Source organism: Miniopterus schreibersii, assembly GCF_964146895.1.
Source record: "Miniopterus schreibersii genome assembly, chromosome: 1".
Classification (NCBI taxonomy): domain Eukaryota; kingdom Metazoa; phylum Chordata; class Mammalia; order Chiroptera; family Miniopteridae; genus Miniopterus; species Miniopterus schreibersii.
In genome coordinates, this window is record NC_138101.1 from 161,220,027 (window position 1) to 161,240,080 (window position 20,054).

General features: G+C 41.7%; 1 protein-coding gene across 6 annotated transcripts; it reads right to left on the bottom strand.

Annotated features, from left to right (window-relative positions):
- Positions 1-1,756: 1,756 nt before the first annotated feature.
- SPG21 (SPG21 abhydrolase domain containing, maspardin) lies at positions 1,757-18,665 on the bottom strand. Of its 6 annotated transcripts, none has more exons than XM_081118132.1 (9): positions 17,948-18,665; positions 14,199-14,285; positions 11,230-11,391; positions 8,039-8,119; positions 6,998-7,143; positions 6,808-6,916; positions 5,801-5,908; positions 3,815-3,955; positions 1,757-2,456 (listed from the first exon to the last, which is right to left on the bottom strand). In XM_081118132.1, exons 2-9 carry the CDS (start codon positions 14,259-14,261, stop codon positions 2,340-2,342), a joined length of 927 nt encoding a protein of 308 aa, XP_080974258.1. In that variant the 5' UTR covers positions 14,262-14,285; positions 17,948-18,665; the 3' UTR covers positions 1,757-2,339. The 6 variants fall into 6 exon arrangements, with proteins under 6 accessions (XP_080974258.1, XP_080974259.1, XP_080974260.1 ...); XM_081118133.1 differs by having other exon boundaries at positions 17,894-18,665; XM_081118134.1 differs by having other exon boundaries at positions 17,955-18,209.
- Positions 18,666-20,054: the final 1,389 nt, after the last annotated feature.

The following is a 20,054-nucleotide window of genomic DNA, read 5'->3' on the forward strand; positions in this document are numbered from 1 at the left end:
GGTGCAGCTCACCACCTGTAGACTGGCCCTGCCCACAGGAGCTCCCTGTTTGTTGGGAAGTCACACACAGTGAAACTATGCAAGGAAGACTCAATGCTAAGTTAAAAACAGCAAGCCCTGCCTTCATGGTTTACCAACTGCTTCCCTAATTCACGACCATTGTCAAGTTACGAAGAAATAAGAAAGACACTGTGGCCTCTGTGGAAAAATCACCGGCTTTAGGGATGGTCAGACCCAACTTGGCCACTCCTTACTGTGTGACGCTGAGCAAGTCTCTTGACCTCTCCCAGTCTCCATGACCTCACCTGTAAAATTAGTTTAAAATCTGAAAAAGTATGACCAACTCAATATTTTGAAAACTTAAAGGGAAAGAAGCATGGATGCTGATTTTTTTGAACCTTAGAGAACCAAATAGTTAATGAGGGAAAGTTATAGTTGTTTTTTGTGTAACTAGGGAATTCCAGTTAATAAGTGCAGAAGGAAAGATAAAAATTCAAGTATTGTCACTGCTCTGTATCCCCTAATGAAATGATGCTTCTGTACAGTGCTCAGCAGTGACAGCTAAACCATCAGAGGAATTTTCCAATGACTGATCAGGCTGACAACGCCTGAAGCTGAGCAATCTTAAGAACTTAGACACAGACAGATATTATGTGCCCTCTAAAGTTCCCAACAGGAAGCACACAACTCCACCTATGGATTCCTGCCAAAAAGAATGAACTTGAACCTGCTCAAGCCTCTACATATAACTACCTACCAGTTTATGGGAAATACCAGGGACAGAGAAACAAGTTAAAGGACACTGTGAGGTTGCAATCAGCCAAATCCAGACTGTGGTGAATTCTATAGGGCAAACAAGCCTGTTTCTTCAACAAATAAATGGCAAGAAAAAAAATAGAGGGCAGAGGAAATTATAGTTTAGAAGAGATTTAAGAGACATTTCAATCAAATACAACGTGTGAACTTTGTATGGAAGCTGATTAGAATCAGTCAGTCATAGACGTGTATGAGATAGTCGTGAATGGGAACACTGACTCATGATATGAAGGAATTGTTGATTTTTTTTTTAAACATATCTTTATTGATTTCAAAGAGAGGAAGGGAGAGGGAGAGAGAGAAACATCAATGATGAGAGATCATTGATCGGCTGCCTCCTGCATGCTCCTGACTGGGGATCGAGCCTGCAACCTGAGCATGTGCCCTGACAGGGAATTGAACCTCAGTCTCCTGGATCCTAGGTCAGTGCTCAACCACTGAGCCATGCCCGGCTGGGCTTGTTGGTGAATTTTTAAGTGTGTTGATGGTATTATGGTTATTTTATCTCTTGAAAGTATGTACAGAAATAGTTATAGATAAAATCATACGGTATCAGAAATTGCTTTAAAGTAATCCAGTGGTGGGAATAGGTGTGGAAGAAGTGACGATGGGGTAAGAGATGACACAACACTGTCCATGACTTGATAATTTTTGAAGCTGGGTGAGTGGGGCATGTTTCACTATATTATTTTCTCTACTTTATGTGTGTTTAAAATTTTTCATGAAGGGGAAAAAAAGATATGAAAACTAGCTGGCACATAGTAGCAGCTCAATAAATGATAGCTACTGTTATTTTACCATGGCAAACTGTGCTTAAAAGAGATTAAGTAACTTACCTAAAGTTACACAGAATTGGCAAACACCACGGTCTGCTTCTCAGAAAGTCCTATGTCTGTGTAGTCTGGTCGGGTAGCTACAATAACCAAAAAAAGCCACTCACTGAAATTGAATTTTTATTCCAAATGACTGTAATGCCTAGAAAGATAACAGCGAAAACTCAAAACAATTTACATAACTGGAAATTTGAAGTAGTTGACCTGCAGGAGAGCAAACAATGTGACAAGAGCCTTGGTACTCTGGTAACGGTTATAACCAAGATAGCATACAAATAATCAATGTCCTTCTGACACACAATCTGGATGTGCGGTATTTATAGCAAATAACATAAAAAGAAAGGAAGAAAGAAAAAAAGACAAGGAAAAAAATTCCCCCAAAATCCCAAACCTCAGAAATTAACATTCACATAAGGACACAAGGGTGAAGACTTTTGGTAGCAAAATGTTCACAATTCTTAAAATGGGAGTCTTCAAAAGTACTTCTTCAAATTCAAAAGCTAAAAAAACCGAAGAGGGAACAGTTACACTGGCTTAGAAGAGCTGCTGCCTGTCACGAAGGTGACAATCAGTCCTACTTCCAAACAGTGATAGCCCAACAACTGAGCAGAGGGGCCCCCTGGCGGGCACCGACGTCACTGATTGTACAGGAACTCGCTGGATCCCTGTCATCACCAGCCAAAGCCCCGGCTACTGCTCCTCCTGACTGAGGCCCAGGTTGCCTTTCTGCACCTCGAGTTCCTCTGCACTGACCATCGACGGGTCGATGGCCGCGTATTTGGTTCCATGGAATTGCAGCAAATGTATCTGTAGAAATGCGGAATCATTACTGTAAATGTCACCATAGTATATAAATGCTTTGTACTTCTAAAATTACAGAGTAATACATACAAATTAGAGAAAAACTGGAAAACACAGAGAAGTCAAAGAAGTATTTTTAAAAACTACAATTTGGGATCTTTGTTCCTTCTCTCCAAGTTCCTACGAACTCTTCATAAACATCTTAAATGGTGCATCTGCTCCACGAGCAGGTGTCTACCCTGCCCCTCTGCTGCTGCGTGGCTCTTCCCAGCCTCTGCTGTTCTGCCCAACACCATGATGAATGTCTCTTGGAATCAAGTGTTTCTGTATTTAGGATCCTCTCCGTAGGATCCATTTCCACAAGCAGATGACAGGATCAAAGGACATGACTGTTTTTTTAAGAGTCCTGGTACTTGCTGCCAAATTGCCAAAGCAATCATTTCTCACCGGTATTCTAATCCCACTCAGGTGGAAGATGAGGAGGTGGCTATGTGTTATTTTTGGCATTTTTTTCTTTTAGTTAATCCTCACCTGAGGATATTTTTTCCATTGCTTTTGTTCTTCAAGAGTGGAAGGGAGGGAGGGAGGGGAAAAGAGAAACATCTGATGTGAGAGACACATTGATTGCTTGCCTCCTGCACTCACCAGGGATCGAACCTGCAACCCAGGTATGTGCCCTTGACTGGGAATTGAACCCATGACCCCTTGGTGCGTGGGCCAACGCTCTACCCACTGAGTCCAACCACTGAGCAACACTGGCCAGGGCTTGTGTGTGTGTTTTTTTAATGCATTACAAATACACCAAGAAGCCCAGCGGGCGTGGCTCAGCGGTTGAGCGTCAACCTAGGATCCAGGTGATCGGGGTTCAATTCCCGGTCAGGGCACAAGCCCGGGTTACGGGTTCGATCAATGACTCTGTCATCATTGATGTTTCTATCTCTCTCTCCCTCTCCTTTCCTCTCTCTGAAATCAATAAAGATATATTTAAAAAAAAAAAAAAAGATCAAGAAGTCACTTCATGGAATTCAGCTCGATCCCATTAAGGTCCAGTGTCCTGCTCTGACTGAATCCATTGCGTCCAGGAGGCAAGGTGACATCCTACCAAACGGCTGCTTCGGTGTGGAGGCAGGTGGGCCTACTGTTCTTAGAAAAGGGATGGTGGGCGGAGACTCACCCGGGGATCTCTAAATACCTGCTCGAATTCTCCTATAAATTAATGGAAACCAACTTGATTGAATCAATGCTCATTCCTACAGAGAATTCTGTAGTTCTCTTACTCCACCACCATCAGAAAAAAAAAGGCTTTATGCTTCAAACCATACACTTTGGGCTCAAAGTACTCAGGGTTCCAAGCTGGGACTCACCTGTACATAAAGGTTCACCTCTGCACTTCTGCACAAGTATGGGAAATTGCCTCCTGTTTTAAGGTGAGCCCTCCGCGCATTAGGATACAGTTTGTACATTTCTTCTTTAGCTTCAGTTGAAAGTGCACTCTGGTCAAATACCTTTTAGAAAAAGACAAGGTTGAAACCTGCTGGTATTTTAATATGTTCTTTTCACATTATGGAAACTGCTCCCTAAGCATTTCTTTCTCATGAAGAGACACTGCTGACCCCTGTGCAGTCTGGGCCACCTCTTCCTGCTGACCCCAGTGACTCTGATTCCAACGTAAGACATTAGCTACAGTTTTGCTGCCAAAGGTCTCTTGCATCCTTTGTGCGGTGGGGTGAGGTGAGGGGATTCTCATATGAATTTCCTTTTTCCTCAAACATAGCTAACTGAATTAACAATATTAATAGTGAACCATCATTGAAAATGCCAATTAATTTTAAAAGGATCATAAAACTGCAAAAGAACTTTTAAACTTATTAGTTTAAAACAGCTACATAAGTAGTATATGCTCAGTAAAAAAAAAAGAAAATCCAAAGAAGTTTAGAGTTTCCTGAGGGAGCCACTGCTAGCAGTTTGGGGCATATGATTCTACATTTTCCAATGTCTATAAAAAATGATGTTTATACACATATGCAAAAATGTTTTTCAAAAAGTAATTTAAAAGAAGCAAAAAAAAGCATCTCAACTTGCTAAAGCTTATAGACAGTTCTCAGTAACCATGTATCCAAGTGGTGGGCACAGTTTTAAAAGGTGAGCAAGCAGAACAAATGCACCCTGAGAAGCAGACACTTCGCCAAGAGCACTGAAAGGCTGGCTCCCTGCCACGGTAAATGTGAAAAATGGTAAGAAGTTATTGTATACATGCTTATAATAAATAATTTCCTGACAAAATCAACTAAAAACACCCTGTTATCTGAATTTTGGAATAAATCTATTTTTGAGGCAAAACAGTTATATGATATTAAAGAATATATAAGCCCAAACCACAATGAAATACCACTTCACATCCACTAGGATGGCCATTATCAAAACAACAGAAAATAAGAAGTGTCACTGAGGAGAGGGGACAACTGGAACCCTTGTGCATTGCTGGTGGAAATGTAAAATGGTACAACCACTGTGAAAAATGGTATCATGGTTTCTCAAAAACCTAAACACAGAATTACCATGTGACCCCAGCAATTCCACTTCCAGGTATATACCCAAGAGAATGAACAGTGCGGACTCAAACAGGTATTTGTACGCCCACGTTCAGAGCAGCATTATCCACAGCAGCCAAGAGGTGGGAACAACCCGAATGTCCATCAACAGATGAATGGACAAATAAAACGGGGTACACACACGCAATGGAATATTACTCAGCCTTAAAAAGAAATGTCACGCTGATACGCGCTACAACACGGCGCGGGGACTGGGAGGAGGGGCGGTGACTGGGGAGCTGCTGTCCAACGGGCGCCGGGTTGCAGTCTGGCACGATGAAAACTTCTGGAACTAGGCAGCGGGGATGGCTGCACAACACTAAATGTACTTAATGCCACTGAACTATACACTCAAAAATGGTCAAAATGGTCAACTTTGTTATGTATATTTTACCATAACTCAAAAATCTAAGAAGTTTTTGTACTAATTAGATGTTATGGAATTCTTGTTTCGCTGCCCTCCCCAGGGCACCTTTTCTTTGCTGCCCAGATGTGTAATAGCCAAAGTGCAATATCTGTTGGTAAGAATGAAAACACATCAAAATGGGTAAGAACTACCACATTTGTTTAAATTTATTCTCATTTCAATGGTGTTATTCCTGCTAGGAGTTGTTTTGGAGTTAAGAAAGCTGAGGAGTAAAAAAAAAAAATCCAAGGCTGCATTTGAAAAACACTGAAAAATAACAGAATAATTATGAGGAGGATCTGGACATACATTTAAAAAGATAAAGCATCTATTTTACTTAAAAGGAAGCTTACATCCATAATGGTTACAGGAATGTCCCGAATTTTATGAGGTTCCACATAAGAATTTTGACAATTCAGGGTAAGTCTCGAAGCCAGTTCGCTCTGACCCAAACTTTCCAGCTACAGAAAGAAACACAGGTAAAGTTATTGAATTAATTTTGTTTTTCATATTTTCATTAAATCTACAGATAATATTTGTTCTTATAAAGGAGGTATCATGTGTAGTGGGGCCAGAAAGGTCACCGATAAGGAAGCACAATGTATTTGAGAGCTATCAACTAGGCCTCTCAGGTGGTGGCATTCTTCTGTTCTGGGAGCCTGGCCTTTCATAGTCTTCAACCTCAACTGCTTCTTCAACTACGTGCCTGTGGGCAGCATGTCAATTCCCGCAGCCCAATGATGATAAACATTTAGGAGATCTTAGAGCTGACTAAGACCTCAGAAAAATCATCTAACCCAGTATTTTCTAAATACAAGTCTAGCATTGGCCAGGTAGCTCAGTTGATTAGAGTGTCATCCCGATACACCAAGGCTGCAGGTTCGATCCCTGGAACAGGGCACATACAAGAATCAACAAATGAATGCATAAATAAGTGGAACAACAAATTGATGTTTTGCTCTCTCTCTCGCTTTCTCTCTCTCCCTTCTTCTCTCTCTCCAAAAAATCAATAAATAAAAATAAAAATAAATGCAAGCCTATAGACCTGCTACATCAGATCCACCTGGAGGAAGCTGAAGAGGGAGTGGAATAAAAATGTAGGAATCCCAGATCCCATGCCCAGGAATTTCAGTTCCATGGTCTGGTGTGAGGCCTTGGAATCTGTATTTTGAAAAGCTCTCCCCAGTGATTCTGATGAATTACCAGCAGTAATGTCTTTGGATATTTTAAAGTTAATATGGAAGACTACTTAACGAGCACCTCTAATACATGTTCAACGAGATAGATGTACCTTCAGGAACCAAGCAAACATGAAAACTCCCAGTACAAGATGTCCCCACCCCAATTCGATGATCCTTACCCTGTCCACCATGAAATCAATAGCATCAGCCATCACAGGGTCCACTGGGCCAGATGAAAAGTTTCCAAGAACTATTTTTTTGAGCATAAATGATGGCATCAGCCAAAAGCTGTAAAACAAAGACCTGATAATTTAAACTTCCAAGACTACAAAAACAGTAAGAATTTTGGCCAAATGTTTACATTCTTACCTGTTTGCAGTCCAAGTTTGGTTAAAGATGGAGGTGTCACTGAAGGAATTGCAGAGAATGAGGGAATGGACTCTGGGAGATTTGTGAGTATATTCAGCAAATTTCTGGGCCAAAAAGCCTCCCAAAGAAGCCCCAAAAAGATGAACCTAATTGTAAACAAACACAAGGAGGATCCTATAACAATGATCAATCCTGAACATAAATATAAAAAAAGTTGTTTTAACAGTCACCAACCACAGAATACACTGTCACTACTAGCCAATAAACTAAACTAACTATAGCAGTTAGAATTTTAGGAAGTATTGTATATAAATGCAATTTATACATTCCTCACGAAAATAAAACAACTGTGCATAAGGTGTTAAAAAAAAGGTGTTCACAAATGAAACCACTTAGCAGTTTCTGTTTAAGAAAACTATGAGTCAGTAATTCCACTCTATCCCCAAGAGAACTGAAAACACATGTCCACACCAAAACTTATACATAAATGTTCACAGCAGTGTTACTTATAATAGCCAAATATTCTGGAAACAATCCAAATGTGCACCAACTAATGAATGGATAGACGAAATGTGCTATATCCATACAATGAGATATTATTTGACAATAAAAAGGAATGAAGGAATTATATATGCTACCACATGGACGAACCTCAAAAACTTTACGCTAAGCTAAAGAAGCCAGTCAGAAAAGACTGATTTCACTTACACAAAATATCCAGAACAGGCAAGTCCACAGAGACAGAAAGTAGAGTAGGTTGCCAGGGTTAGGGGGAGGGCAAGTGAAGAGTGACTGCTGGGTATGGGGTTTCTTATTGGAGCAAGAAAAAGTATTCTAAAATTGACTGTGGTGATGACTGTACATATCTGTAAAAATACTAAAAACCTTTGAATTATACACTTGAAAAAGGGTAAATTGTATGGTATGGGACTTTTATCTCTATGAGCTGTTATTAAAAAATAAGAGAAAGACAACACCAGGCTTTATAACGCAAATGCTGCATTAAAGTCACATGAAAGTAATTCGTTTCATGGTACTCACTTTATCCAGTTGTAAATGGTCTAAAAGCTTTCTGAATCCATCACAGAATTCAAGATGGTCCCAATAAACTGGATATTGCAACTGAAATAATAAAGAATTTAAAACTTATTTATTTAACTCCTATATATCTGAAAAATTTAGGACTCTCATAATAGCATTTCTCAGTTGCTTAAGCTCTGCTCCTTATTCAAAATATGTGAAAATACGTTTCTCACCTCCTCCTAAACTTCAAAATTCACGTTTTATCTAACAGACCGATTTTAAGAAGAAAAAAAAGCAAACACACACCATTGATAGATAGTATGTGAATAACAATTTCAGTTCACATCGCTTTCCTTTCCAAACAGCTGAGAAACTCGGAGGCTCAAAGGTGCACAGAGCAGAGCCCATCCAAGTAAAGAAATACCGTTTCCCCGGAAATCCAAATTCATTCTGAATTATGGCTCAGGAGAACCAGAAACAAAACCTGTTCTAAAGAGTGTTCCCTCTCTTTTGGGTAGCATTTCTTTCAGGGAGCATTCAATAAAATTGTTCCTTTTCTTTCAATTGACTTAATTAGTCTGTATGATTTCTTGAACTTTTTTTATGACCAAAAAAGTATGGTGCTTGACCCTAAGTCGCCTGTTTATTAATGCTGATGAGGAGGAAAAAAAGAAATACAAGTACTAATTATTTTCTAGGAAATTCAAGCTTGTCACCTAAGAATTCTCTTTCTTCAATAATATGTAAGACCCATCTGGCAGGCTTGTTTTAAATACTCAGATTCATTTTGTCATTAATAATAATTAAAATAAATACTGCCATGTAAATTACAGGATAATTTCAGATTTGACGTAATGTGTTACTTTTACTATAATAATTCCATTTGTGGATAAGATTCTGCTATTTTGAGACAGCATGGAGAACAGAGTCTCCCTGGCAGAAAATTTGAGTCAAGAGAGAGATGATAGAGAGAGAAGGAGGGAGAAGGAGAGGGAGAGGAAGACTGATGTGAGAAAGCAACATTGATTGGTTGCTTCCCATACCCACCCCAACTGGGGACTGAACCTGCAAAACTTTTTGGTGTACAACGGGACGACGCTCCAAACTACTAAGCCACTCGGCTGGGGATAAAACCTTTAATTTAAAAATATCTGTGTCCAGGACAAGTGAAAAATTGTATACTACTTATTACACACATAATTGAGTATAAGTAAGACTGGAAAATCTGAATAAGATGGGTGGATTATATTAGTATCAATACTCTGGTTGTGATATCGTATGACATTTTATGAAATGTGACCACTGGAAGAAACTGGGCAAAGTGCAAAAGGGATATATTTCTGTATTATTTCTTACAACTGCATGCGAATTGTAGATTTCATTTAAAAATTTTAAATTAAAAACATATCTGTGCATTTTAACTGCTAGATGCTAACAAATATCTAATAAGTTTCAAAACCTCATGGTATGGGCATTCTGTTCAAATTGTAAGGACAAAGTAATTTTGAAACACTGTTGGCCTTTGCTTCATTGATTATCTAGCTAATGAGATAGGGAAATCCCACATCAAGAAGCTTGAGGGCAAGAAGAAATACCCAGCTAGAAGGCAAGATATCAGGACCTGCCAGTTTGGAGTGATACAGTCAGCTTTCCACAGCGCTCTAAAGTGGGACAGAGGCCTGGGGCTGCTCAGTCTCCTCCCTGGCTGACAACAGGGGCCGCAGGAAAGGTAGTCATGTGTGAGGCTGCAGAGAGGGGGCAGTTACCACCCTGCTCTCATGGAAGGCTGTCCACTAAGAGGGATTACTGAAACCCTAGAACAAGAGAGACTCAAACATGCCCTATGAGTAATGGCTCAAGAATCTTGAGGGATTTAACCAGGGAAGAAAAGACCTGGGAGGAAGGTAGCAGGCAGTGCCTGCTGATAATAACCAGTTTTCTTAAGAAAGAAAAGGGCTGTCAAGAAGGAGGAAGAGGAATTAGATTTGTTTTGTGTGGCCCCAGTTGGTGGTGCCCTCAGTAGAATTTTTGGTTACCTTTCAAGAGAAGAAATCTGGCCCACATTTTCTTTCCGTTAGACAGTAAATAAAATGTATAACAACAGTAGTCCCATGGGAAGTACCATTTACATGTTAATATTCCAGGTCCCAGAAACAACTGCCAGCTCCAAAGCAAAAATCTCTCCTTCCTTGGAAGTTAGACCACCCTCCATTGTCCTTACACAGTCGAGGTGTGCCAAAAAAATGTCACCAGCAACAGTGCCTTCCCCACCCACACCTTTCTCCCAGAGAAGACTCAAGAATGATCAATGGGAAACTAGATTTAGACCAGACTCAGTGGTAAAATACAACTAGAAACCAAAAAGTTCTTAATCAAATGCTGAGGACACGAGCTAATTAATGAACCTCCGTTCAACTGTCAAAGATGTACATTAAAGGGAGCTTTCGGTCACCTGCATGTTAGCAGATCTCTTCGCTGTCTAACATGCCATGCTCACCTCCCGGGAGCAGTGGTGTAATAAACAAGGAGTGGAAATGGAGTCAGAGGACTGAGCTTGGCTCTCCCTCTACCACTTACTGGCTGTGTGACCTGCAGTGATCAGTAAAATGGCCTGACCTCAGTTTCCTCATCTATGAACAAGGACAATGCTTCCCACTGATCAGACTTGTGAGAAGAGCGACAGGAGAGAACGCACAGAAAAGCTGGGAGTAGAGAAGGCTTCTAACAGAAGTTTGTCCCCTCTGCATCTCTGGCTACCATAACACCTTCCTTCAAAAGGCCTCATTTCACATTTTTGCCCTGGCCGGTCTGCCTTAGTGGTTACAGCATCGGCCTACAGACTGAAAGATCTCGGGTCCGATTCCTGGTCAAGGGCACCTACCTGGGCTGCAGGTTCCATCCCAGGCCCCCGGTCAGGGTGTGTGCAGGAGGCAACCAACGGATGTGTCTCTCTCACACTGATGTTTCTCTTTCTCTGTCTTTCTCTGTCCCCACCCCCTTCCATTCTCTCTAAAATCAATGGAAAAGATATCCTCAGGTGAGGATTAACAAAACAAAACCCCAAAAATCTTCATTTCACATTTTAAAAAAGAAAAACAGTATCTTACCACAATAAAAAATGTGTCCTTTACCATACTGGATCAGAAACAGAAGCACAAAAAAACATACAATGTGGATCTGAACTGGAATACTGAATCAGTAATACTTACAGCTATCACCCGGTAACCCCATCCAGTCAAAGCCAAAATCTGCCGGAAAAATACATCTGCAGTGCCGCTGACGGGGGGCAGAAATATGAGAGGACACCTGATATTTCTGGGACCTGCATCATAGAGTGACCAGATCTTACTGTCGTCATCATCCACGATAATCTGGAGGGAAAGTTATATAAAAAAGGAGTCTTACAGATTTGTTTTTTGTACTGTTAATTTCACACTATAATTTTGCCGACAATTTTAATACCACTGTCTTGTTTGTTAAAAGGTAACCTGGGGATGGGGTGGGGGGGCATCAGCCAGATTAGTACATAAAATAAACTGCTTTGGTCTCCTTTTCCTTTCTTGGTGCTAAGGAAATATTTCACAGAACTGCTTTATACTCTTCCAAAGAGCTGCTTTTTCTACCAGTTTTCAATTTTCCTTTCCATCCATGATTATATGAAGTCTATTTTGTTTACCATTAAACTGTAAACTCTGTACATGGCATCTTATTTCTTCCCCATACGTGTGTGTGTGTGTATGCTTGTGTGTGTTTGTGTGTATGTGTAGGGTGTATGTATGTGGGGTGTGTGTTTGTGTGTGGGGTGTGTATGTATGTGTGCGTGTCTGCGTGTTGGAGAAGGGCAGTTTGCAGAGTCACTCTCCAGTGCTGACCCAGGGGGCTGACTGGGATGAGTCAGGTCAAAGTGTGAACAGGGGAGGCAAGGGAGAGACAAGACTTCAGGCTCTAGGGACCAACTGGGTAGAGATGGCACCACTCAGGAGATGCTTCAGGAACCTGATCTAGCCCAGGCTTCCGAAGGGGAGACTTCTGCTAGAGGAGGGACAAGGCGGGTGTGGGTGTCACTGTCCCAGGAGAATGTTTCAAACCATTCAGTCGGGTGTGGGGAGTGGATACAGGAAAAACTGGCTTTTTTTTTTGAGGGGCGAGTGGGTAGAAAGGAGGTGATCAGAAACCCTCCTGATTTAATGGCTCTTGACCCAACAGGGGGGAACGATGCGCATTAAATGAGCTGAGACTACTCAAGTCACCGATTCTCAGTGTTCAATAAGTGTTAGCTATTAGAATTATTCATTGTGTGTTAGTTTAATTTTTGTTTTCTTTCACTTTTGGTGGTATTTGGAAAAGTACAATAATGGCTTGAACTTTTGCCAGTGCAAATCAATATTTATCCTAATTTTACATTAAAAAGTTCAAGTCCTCCAGGTTCTACTTCCTGAGATCTCCTAGCTGGCAGTGCTGTGTCATTCTGGGTGGCAGCACACTGACCGTGGTCACTGATGTTACTGGGAGCAGACAACAGGGCAAGGCAAAGTCCAGAGGGCCCTGGCAATTCCCTTTCGGACTTGCCCAGGCCACAGGTGGTCACAATAGTATCTCACATTCATATTGTTTGTATTTTGCCATCCACATTTTTGCTTTTCATATCTTTCTGTTATAATTGTGGTAAAAATCTCTCACTTTGATATTGCAGACAGTAAATCTCAATCTTGTAGTAATAAAATTCATATGAGAAAAGATCTCTAAAGTTTGCCAGAAAATTATTTCAATAATCCAATTTGGAAGAACAATAGCATGTTTTTTCCCCCCTTCTCCCTCCCCCAGTTTTATTGAGATATAATTAACATAGTATGTTCTAAATATGTCATAAATACTTGAAGGTTGTTTATCACTTCAACTTTCTCAGAGTTCTGTGAATAGCAATTTTGTCAGAATTCCTTTAGAAGACACATATCTGTTTGATAATATAAAATCTAGCCCCACAAAATGTATCAAGCAAATTTATTATGACTTTTGTGAACCAAACTGACCTGACAGCTGCAAAAAATCACATCAATAAAACAACTTCCTATAACTGCTTCTAAGACTAGATAAGTTTGGGTTGTTCTGCGTCTGGTGATCAACTTGTTGAGTCCATCAAGAGGAGCTTGTATGAGTTACCTTGAGGGGATGGGACAAAGTAGAGGGACTCCAGAGGCCAGTTCTCTTTTTAGCATGGGCAATAGTTTCCGGGTAGCAAGAAGAAAGGGGGCTCCTTTTGGTAAGCAGCCAAGTACTTCCAGCTTTGAAGCCAGATTAATCTGATTTTAATCCCAACCCTACCAGGCTGTTTGACCTTTAACAAGCTAACCACTGTGAACCTTAGTTTTCTCATCTATAAAATGGGCACACCACTGCCCACTTTGTTAAACTATTGAAAGGATTAAATAAGATATCTGTGGACTTCCTAGAACAGTGCCAGGTATATAGCGGGAATTCTATCTATACTTGGAAATTATATCTCAAGTTTCTATATGGAGAGTAATTTTGTTGTTATTTCAAATTTGCATGATACTTCCACAGCTATCTACCCTGACAAAATAACAGACATAGATGATCTTCAGACCACAGTACTCTAATACTTTTGCAAGGGGATCAGCAAAGATTTTATACAGCCCTTGTCTAGTGTGATCCCCAAACATTTAGGATTAATCTGGGACTCAGAGTCAATAGTGAAATTTCAAAATAAGTATTTGGTGTTTTTGGACATTCCAGGGAAATAAAGTTTCCAGGAGATGACCGTGGCAGAGTGAGTGTATCATTACTAACAGAAGACCTCTAATGTAACCCACTGTAAATCTTAAATCTGAGGAACAGAAAAATGCTTTATAATAGAATATGACTGTGCTGTAAGCTTTCCACTAAACTATACTGAGGAATATACATATTCTTGCTTGCTTGAATATGTAAAAGTAATTATAAAATAACGACTATAGTTATACTCCCCTTTACTCTTGAGTGAGTCTCAAAAGCTGGCTGTACTTAACAGAGAAGGGGTGAACTTTATGCTCTGCAACCCAAAGTCATGACACTTGGCAATAACCTTTACTCTCAAATACTACTAAGACATAATATCTAAATCACACACAAAAACAATATAAAATTTTGCAAATAAGAGGTGTAGTAAAATCATACATACCTTTTTAAGGGGGACTGTGCTTCTAAACCAGTTATAATCAGGAGAGACTTTAATCTCTCCCATGATTAGCTGAAATGGAGGTTAACCCTGAAATAAAAGCATGTGATGTTTCATATCAAGAATTCATGTTTACATGGGAACTAAATGCAGAGTCTGGTCTAGCTATACCCACAATGCACACTTTAAAGGGTAAAACCAAGGAAATGGGCTATTTTTACCTTGTTGGTATATACTTAAACCACAGAAAACAGTTTGGTGAAATGTTATCATCATAGAGCAGGAAGGGCCCCTGAGAGATAATTATTCAAACCTCCTTTAGTCCTTCAAAAGAGGAATCTGGTCTAGAAAATTTAAACGGCTTACCAGAGATGCCATGGCTACTGCAGAGCTAGGACCAAAGGCACAAGCCTTTTCTGACACCAGATTGCCTGTCCTAGTTAAATGACTCCAAACTGCATACCGTCCCCTATCTTTTGTCAATATTTTATTAATCCATTTTTAATAAAGATGTTTCTGTTTGATAGAATTATAGGGAACAGTCCACACTAGAGAAAGGAGTTAATGTAAGCCTGCTTCCTGATCAATTCACCAAATGCCACAAATCTAACTGTAGTGGAACATAACTTCAGAACCTCACATGCAGTTCTTAATCCAAAACACAGAAAAATTGCTGTTCATATCGGTGTGATTAAAAATGATATAATATTCTCTGAAAGATCTATGATAATATATGAGGGTAGGCTTGAAGGCATTAAAACTAGCAACCAAACAAAACACGTGCCTTTAGAAAAAATGTGTGGTCTTTTGTTGTGAGATTAGTGATTTCCAGCTCTTATAGTTCTGTGACCTTGGAACAGTCACTGACGCCCTTTGGCCTTGTTTCTCATCTATGACTGTTTTCACCAGGGTATCTCCAAAGCCTAGAACAGTGCTTGACACATAGCAGGCATTATCTGTTGACTGACTACGTCCTAAGGATACTGAACTAGGCAATCCTAGAGTCCCTTCTAACTTGGGCAACTATGGGTGTTGAACTGGCTGAGCATCTTCAATTTAAAGGCTGCTCTCCTTGCTCAGGCATGTGTGTTATGCCATAACAGGAACCTGAAATTATAGTTCCCTGTTGCAGGCTCTTATTGCCAAATGAGGAACTTCCACGCATTGGTTTCAAAGGATCAAATATCTGCAGTGTACCCTGTCCTCTAGCCTAGGGCAAGTCTAGATTTCCTAGCAGGGCTGTGATGAGTTTGAGAGCCTAGGATTTAACTTCTGGGCTGACTCCGAGCTGTTGTTTCAGAGGGCTTCTCTGGACTGACCAGGGTCAGGGGATTCTAAAATCAATGGAGCTCTTCCTCCTTCGCCCTCCACATCTCCCTCAGGCACACAGGGCACTCAGCAGTCTCAACTGTTACCTCTAACCTTGGGGGGGGAAGGGGGTTTGACAGATTGAACCCCAGGAAATGGTAAGTGTAGACATCTACTATTAAACTTGATTTATTACTTGACACTGTAATAATGGTCTCTTCTCTCAAGGCTAAGATGGTACTTTTAGAAAAATCTGTTAAAATCGTAAGTTGCTCTAAAGTATAAAGAAAATCATTAGGCAGTCTTATCTTGAAAATCACTGTGCACAGATATAGTTATTATTCATACTGAAATAAAGAAAATCATTCTTTGCATATCCATTTTCTCTTAAATATTAACATGTTAAAAAATCTTAGCCATTTGAGCTATAGCCTTTCTCTGAACTGGTTATAACTTTTAATTGAAAGCAACTAGCACATACAGTTGATTCTGGAGTATTTTCAACCTGGACAGACCTGAAACATTCCGATATCGTCTACATGCTTCCTAATGGAGACATTTTTTTACTATTGCATTACTATAAACAATTACTATTCTACAGAAGGAAATATCAAAAATGTTTAGCAAAAATAAAAATCTACTCAATAGATTTATAAAACACCTTAGCTAATTAAAACCAGAAAGCTTTCTTCTAGATTTACCAAACTTGGCACAAAACAAATTATTCAGTTTGGAACCAACTGCAACGTACTAACCAAACTACTATACACAGGCAACCCCCCTCCCCCACTGTCATCCACTTCTTCCCACAGCAATAAATACAAAGATGTTCCTTACCGCAGTCCTCAATATTATTCACAACCACCTCAGCATCATAACATTTTATAACTAATCTTGCTGGAGAGATTCCTGTGACTAAATTTTTGTAGAGGCAAGTGATTTTAACACTTGTGCTAGTTTGGCAGTACATGAAAGGTAAGACAGATAGCAAATGCTGCGTATGACCAACTGACATCTAAGTGGGGAAAAAACCCTCACTGCTGCAAAGGGAAAGCAGCTGTGAGCAGTATGAAAAGGAAGTTTGTTCTCCAGGCTCTCTTTCATCCACTAAAGGGGTGTACTTTTCCAAGTCACAAGAAGAACATTCTGTAAATGGCAAAAAGGTTAACTGAGATTGTGACCAAACTGGTTGGTATTAAAAAAGAAAGAATGTGGACCATGAGCTCAACACTGATTTGATCTCTCACAATTCGATTCTTCACAAAAACAAAAGCACCTGTTCATGCTGGCAGGGAAAGGGCTGCAGAGACTAGCCTCAGTCTTGCTCAGGGAAGCCCCTCCTCTGGAGTGCTTTGGACACCTGGCCCTCCCTGGCCCTCCGGCTGCTCCACAGTGAAACTGCCAGTATGAGTGTGCACTAAGAATTACCAGCGCTTATGTTTCAACAGAACCTGCCAGTTTACAGTCGATGAAATCACCTTTACCAATGTTTGTCACATAACTAGCTTAACTAGTCAGAGGTTTTCTGAACCTTTATCTCAACCCGTAGTTGATCTACATATGGCCAATCTGTGATTATTATTAACACCACAATAACAAAATATTGAACCGGAGACTCTCCAGGTGATGCAACTGGCTTTTTAAAGCAAGTCTCCGTTCCACACCAGTAAATAGCTATCCTTTTTTTTAGATCTCTTCAGGGGAAGATTTATTCCTTTTTCATGAACTTTTTTCCATTATCTTCTAAACCTCCTCGGAGGAAAAGCTGCCTACTTGACATTTCTTCTGTGACACCTCATCTTGTGTTCTGTCTTGGTATAAAAACCTTTGGAAAATTGCACACAGCTATTAAGTTACTCTTCAGTCTCTTGAATTTTTGTGCTAACAGGAGCTGGAACATTGTAGGTGGAGAAGCGGCATAAATGCAGAGCTCATAACTCCCCAGGAAAATGAGAAGAGGAAAAGTGAGACACTCCAGCCCTGCTACTTTTCTCAAGTCTCACTCAGCAATGACGAAGTCATTTGTCACTTTCAGGCTGAGGCACAATCTCCAAAATAACTGGCCTCTGCTCAGAGTTCTTAAAAGTTTACTGGAAAACATCTTCCTGGGCTGCAGCAGTGTAGCCCCAGGATGCGATTGCAGGAGTATGGCCTGGTCAAGCGCCCCCCACCCTCACCCCAGACGTCCTCCACACGGACCCCCATCCTTTCCCAGTCCCCCCTCCCCGTGGAAGCCACACAAAGGCAGGGTCACAGGCACAGCGACCACCCCCCTGAACTCAGACTTGAGCTCAGCCCCCCCCCCACGATCACGTGCATGGTCACATGGATCGGCCCACTCACAAAGTCATACCGACTGAGCCAGTCGCTCACACAACATGCACACTCACCTGCAACCCCATACACACAGCACACCACACCCCGGCTTCCTAGGCCTCGCCCACCTCTCACCAGCCGTGGCCACCCCCACGTCCTCTTTCCTCCTCCCCAAGGCCGCTCTTCCCTCCAGTACGGGAGCGGGCCGAGGAGGCGGCGGGGCCCGCGCGGGGCCGGCGTCCGGAGCGCTCAGGACCCACAGGCGCTGCAGGCACTGGGGCTCCGGGGGCGGCCGGCCTCCGAGGGGCGGGGCGCGCGGCCGAGCGAACCTGGGCCGCCCCGTCCCTCCTCCCGAAACGTCCGCGCATCGGGCTCCCCTCTCCCGCTTCCGGGTTTGAAGGGGGTGGGGCCACGCCGTGAGGAAGGGGCGGGGCTGCAGGGCGCCGGTGGTTACTATGGCGACGGGCCGGGTGCGAGATGACTGGCGCTCCGGCTTCTCCGTGCGGGACGGGAAGCCGGCGTCCACCGGGCGGTGGTTGCGGACGTGGGGAGGAGGTCCGAGCGCCTCGGGATCCGCTCTGCGTCACCTGTCTGCCGTGGGAGAGGCTGCGGAAACAGGAGGAGGGGTCACCGAGCCCCTTGGGACCTGCCTCTGCCTTCAGGTCGCGCCCTCTTGGAGGAAGCAGGTTACCCTCCGCCGCACAAAGCTATGAGGGGACCCCGTTGAGTTCCAGGCTTTGCATCCTCTCTTTTCTTGGCAAGTTTTCTCGGCACAGCCACAGACGCCCTCCGCGGTCCTCCACGGTAACGCACCCACTTCCCTTTCCAGATAAGTGCCGACGCTCTGAGGGCTTCCTGGGAACAGCCCCCGCGGGGCCTCCAGCTCCTTCATCACTCCCTTAAAGGAACAGAGAACATTGGTATCTTTATAATCATTTTTCTTAAGCAAAATGTTGCAGATGTCATGACTTTTTGAGTGAAATATTTGCTGAAAGAATATATGATAAGACTGAATAACATTCAAGCTTTGGATTTTGCCCTTACCCCAGGCAATTGTTTATGGGATTAAGGTCTGGGGAGAATCCTAGTATATTGCATCCTTACTTATGTCCTCTGCCCTCCTGCTCAGGAGCTTTGGGTCCCAGTGTAGAACTGAGGAATCCCAAAAACATTTCCCAAGAGCACAGTAACACATTCGCAGCGCCCCCCCCCCCCCCCCATCACCTCTTTGGGAATTTCAAGTCAGTCATAGGAAGCAGTCTTTTATTGTAAGTACCGTGCTCCCACAGAAGATTTTTAAACTTTGGAATAGTTTAATGGAGTAACTGACAAATCACTGGTTGTATGTAAACCCATTATGGGTCCGCATCACATTATTTATTTGTCCAACGGGGTTGGGAGCTTTAATTTAGGGAAAAGGGGAAAAAAGGAACAGTGATTCAACCAGTGCCTTAGCAAATGATCAGGCTCTTAAGAGGTACTAAATGGATATTGAATGAATTAATGAGAGAATAAACAAATCTATCCATATATATTTCTAAAACTGTAGTTCTTAGATACTACACCCCAGACCTCACGTTAGTAACAGCCTTAATATATATGCCTAAATATATTAGAAATACTTATCCTGTTAGTTTTGTAGTAATAATTTTAAACTTGACTCTTGGTAATGAAAAACCACTTCAGTATGTAGATATGTTTTGTTACATATATTCTTTTATTAAAATGTAAATGGTCAAGCTCAAAACAAAGTTTTGTTTTCCTTAGAAAAGGACCCCATGGTCATGTTTGGATCCTCAGTTATTCCATAGCACATGGCAAGCAGATTGTCCATTCCCTAATCCGAAGGAGGAACATTTCTATCTGTGAATTCCAGCTGTCCTTAACTGCACAAGTGCTGGGAGCAAACTTTTGATCCAGAGCAGGCCACAGGACAGACAGACGTGGTGTTTAAGGCTGTGAGGGTTTGCAGCTGTTGTGGTTGGGGTTTGTCAGATGGTTCCCACAGCACCAATCCCTGTGTGAGAATTTCACTTAAAAACTGGAATGTTCACAAAATACTCTGCAAATACCAAAGTAAACAGATGGCCACTTGGCTCTCAGAATTGCCTAAACCCATGCTCTATCCCTCAAATTGATCTCTTGACAGCCTATTTATTTTAAAACACACATGCAAAATAATCCTAGATATAGCTTGAATGCATGTATACACACCAAACAGAACAGTGGTTACTT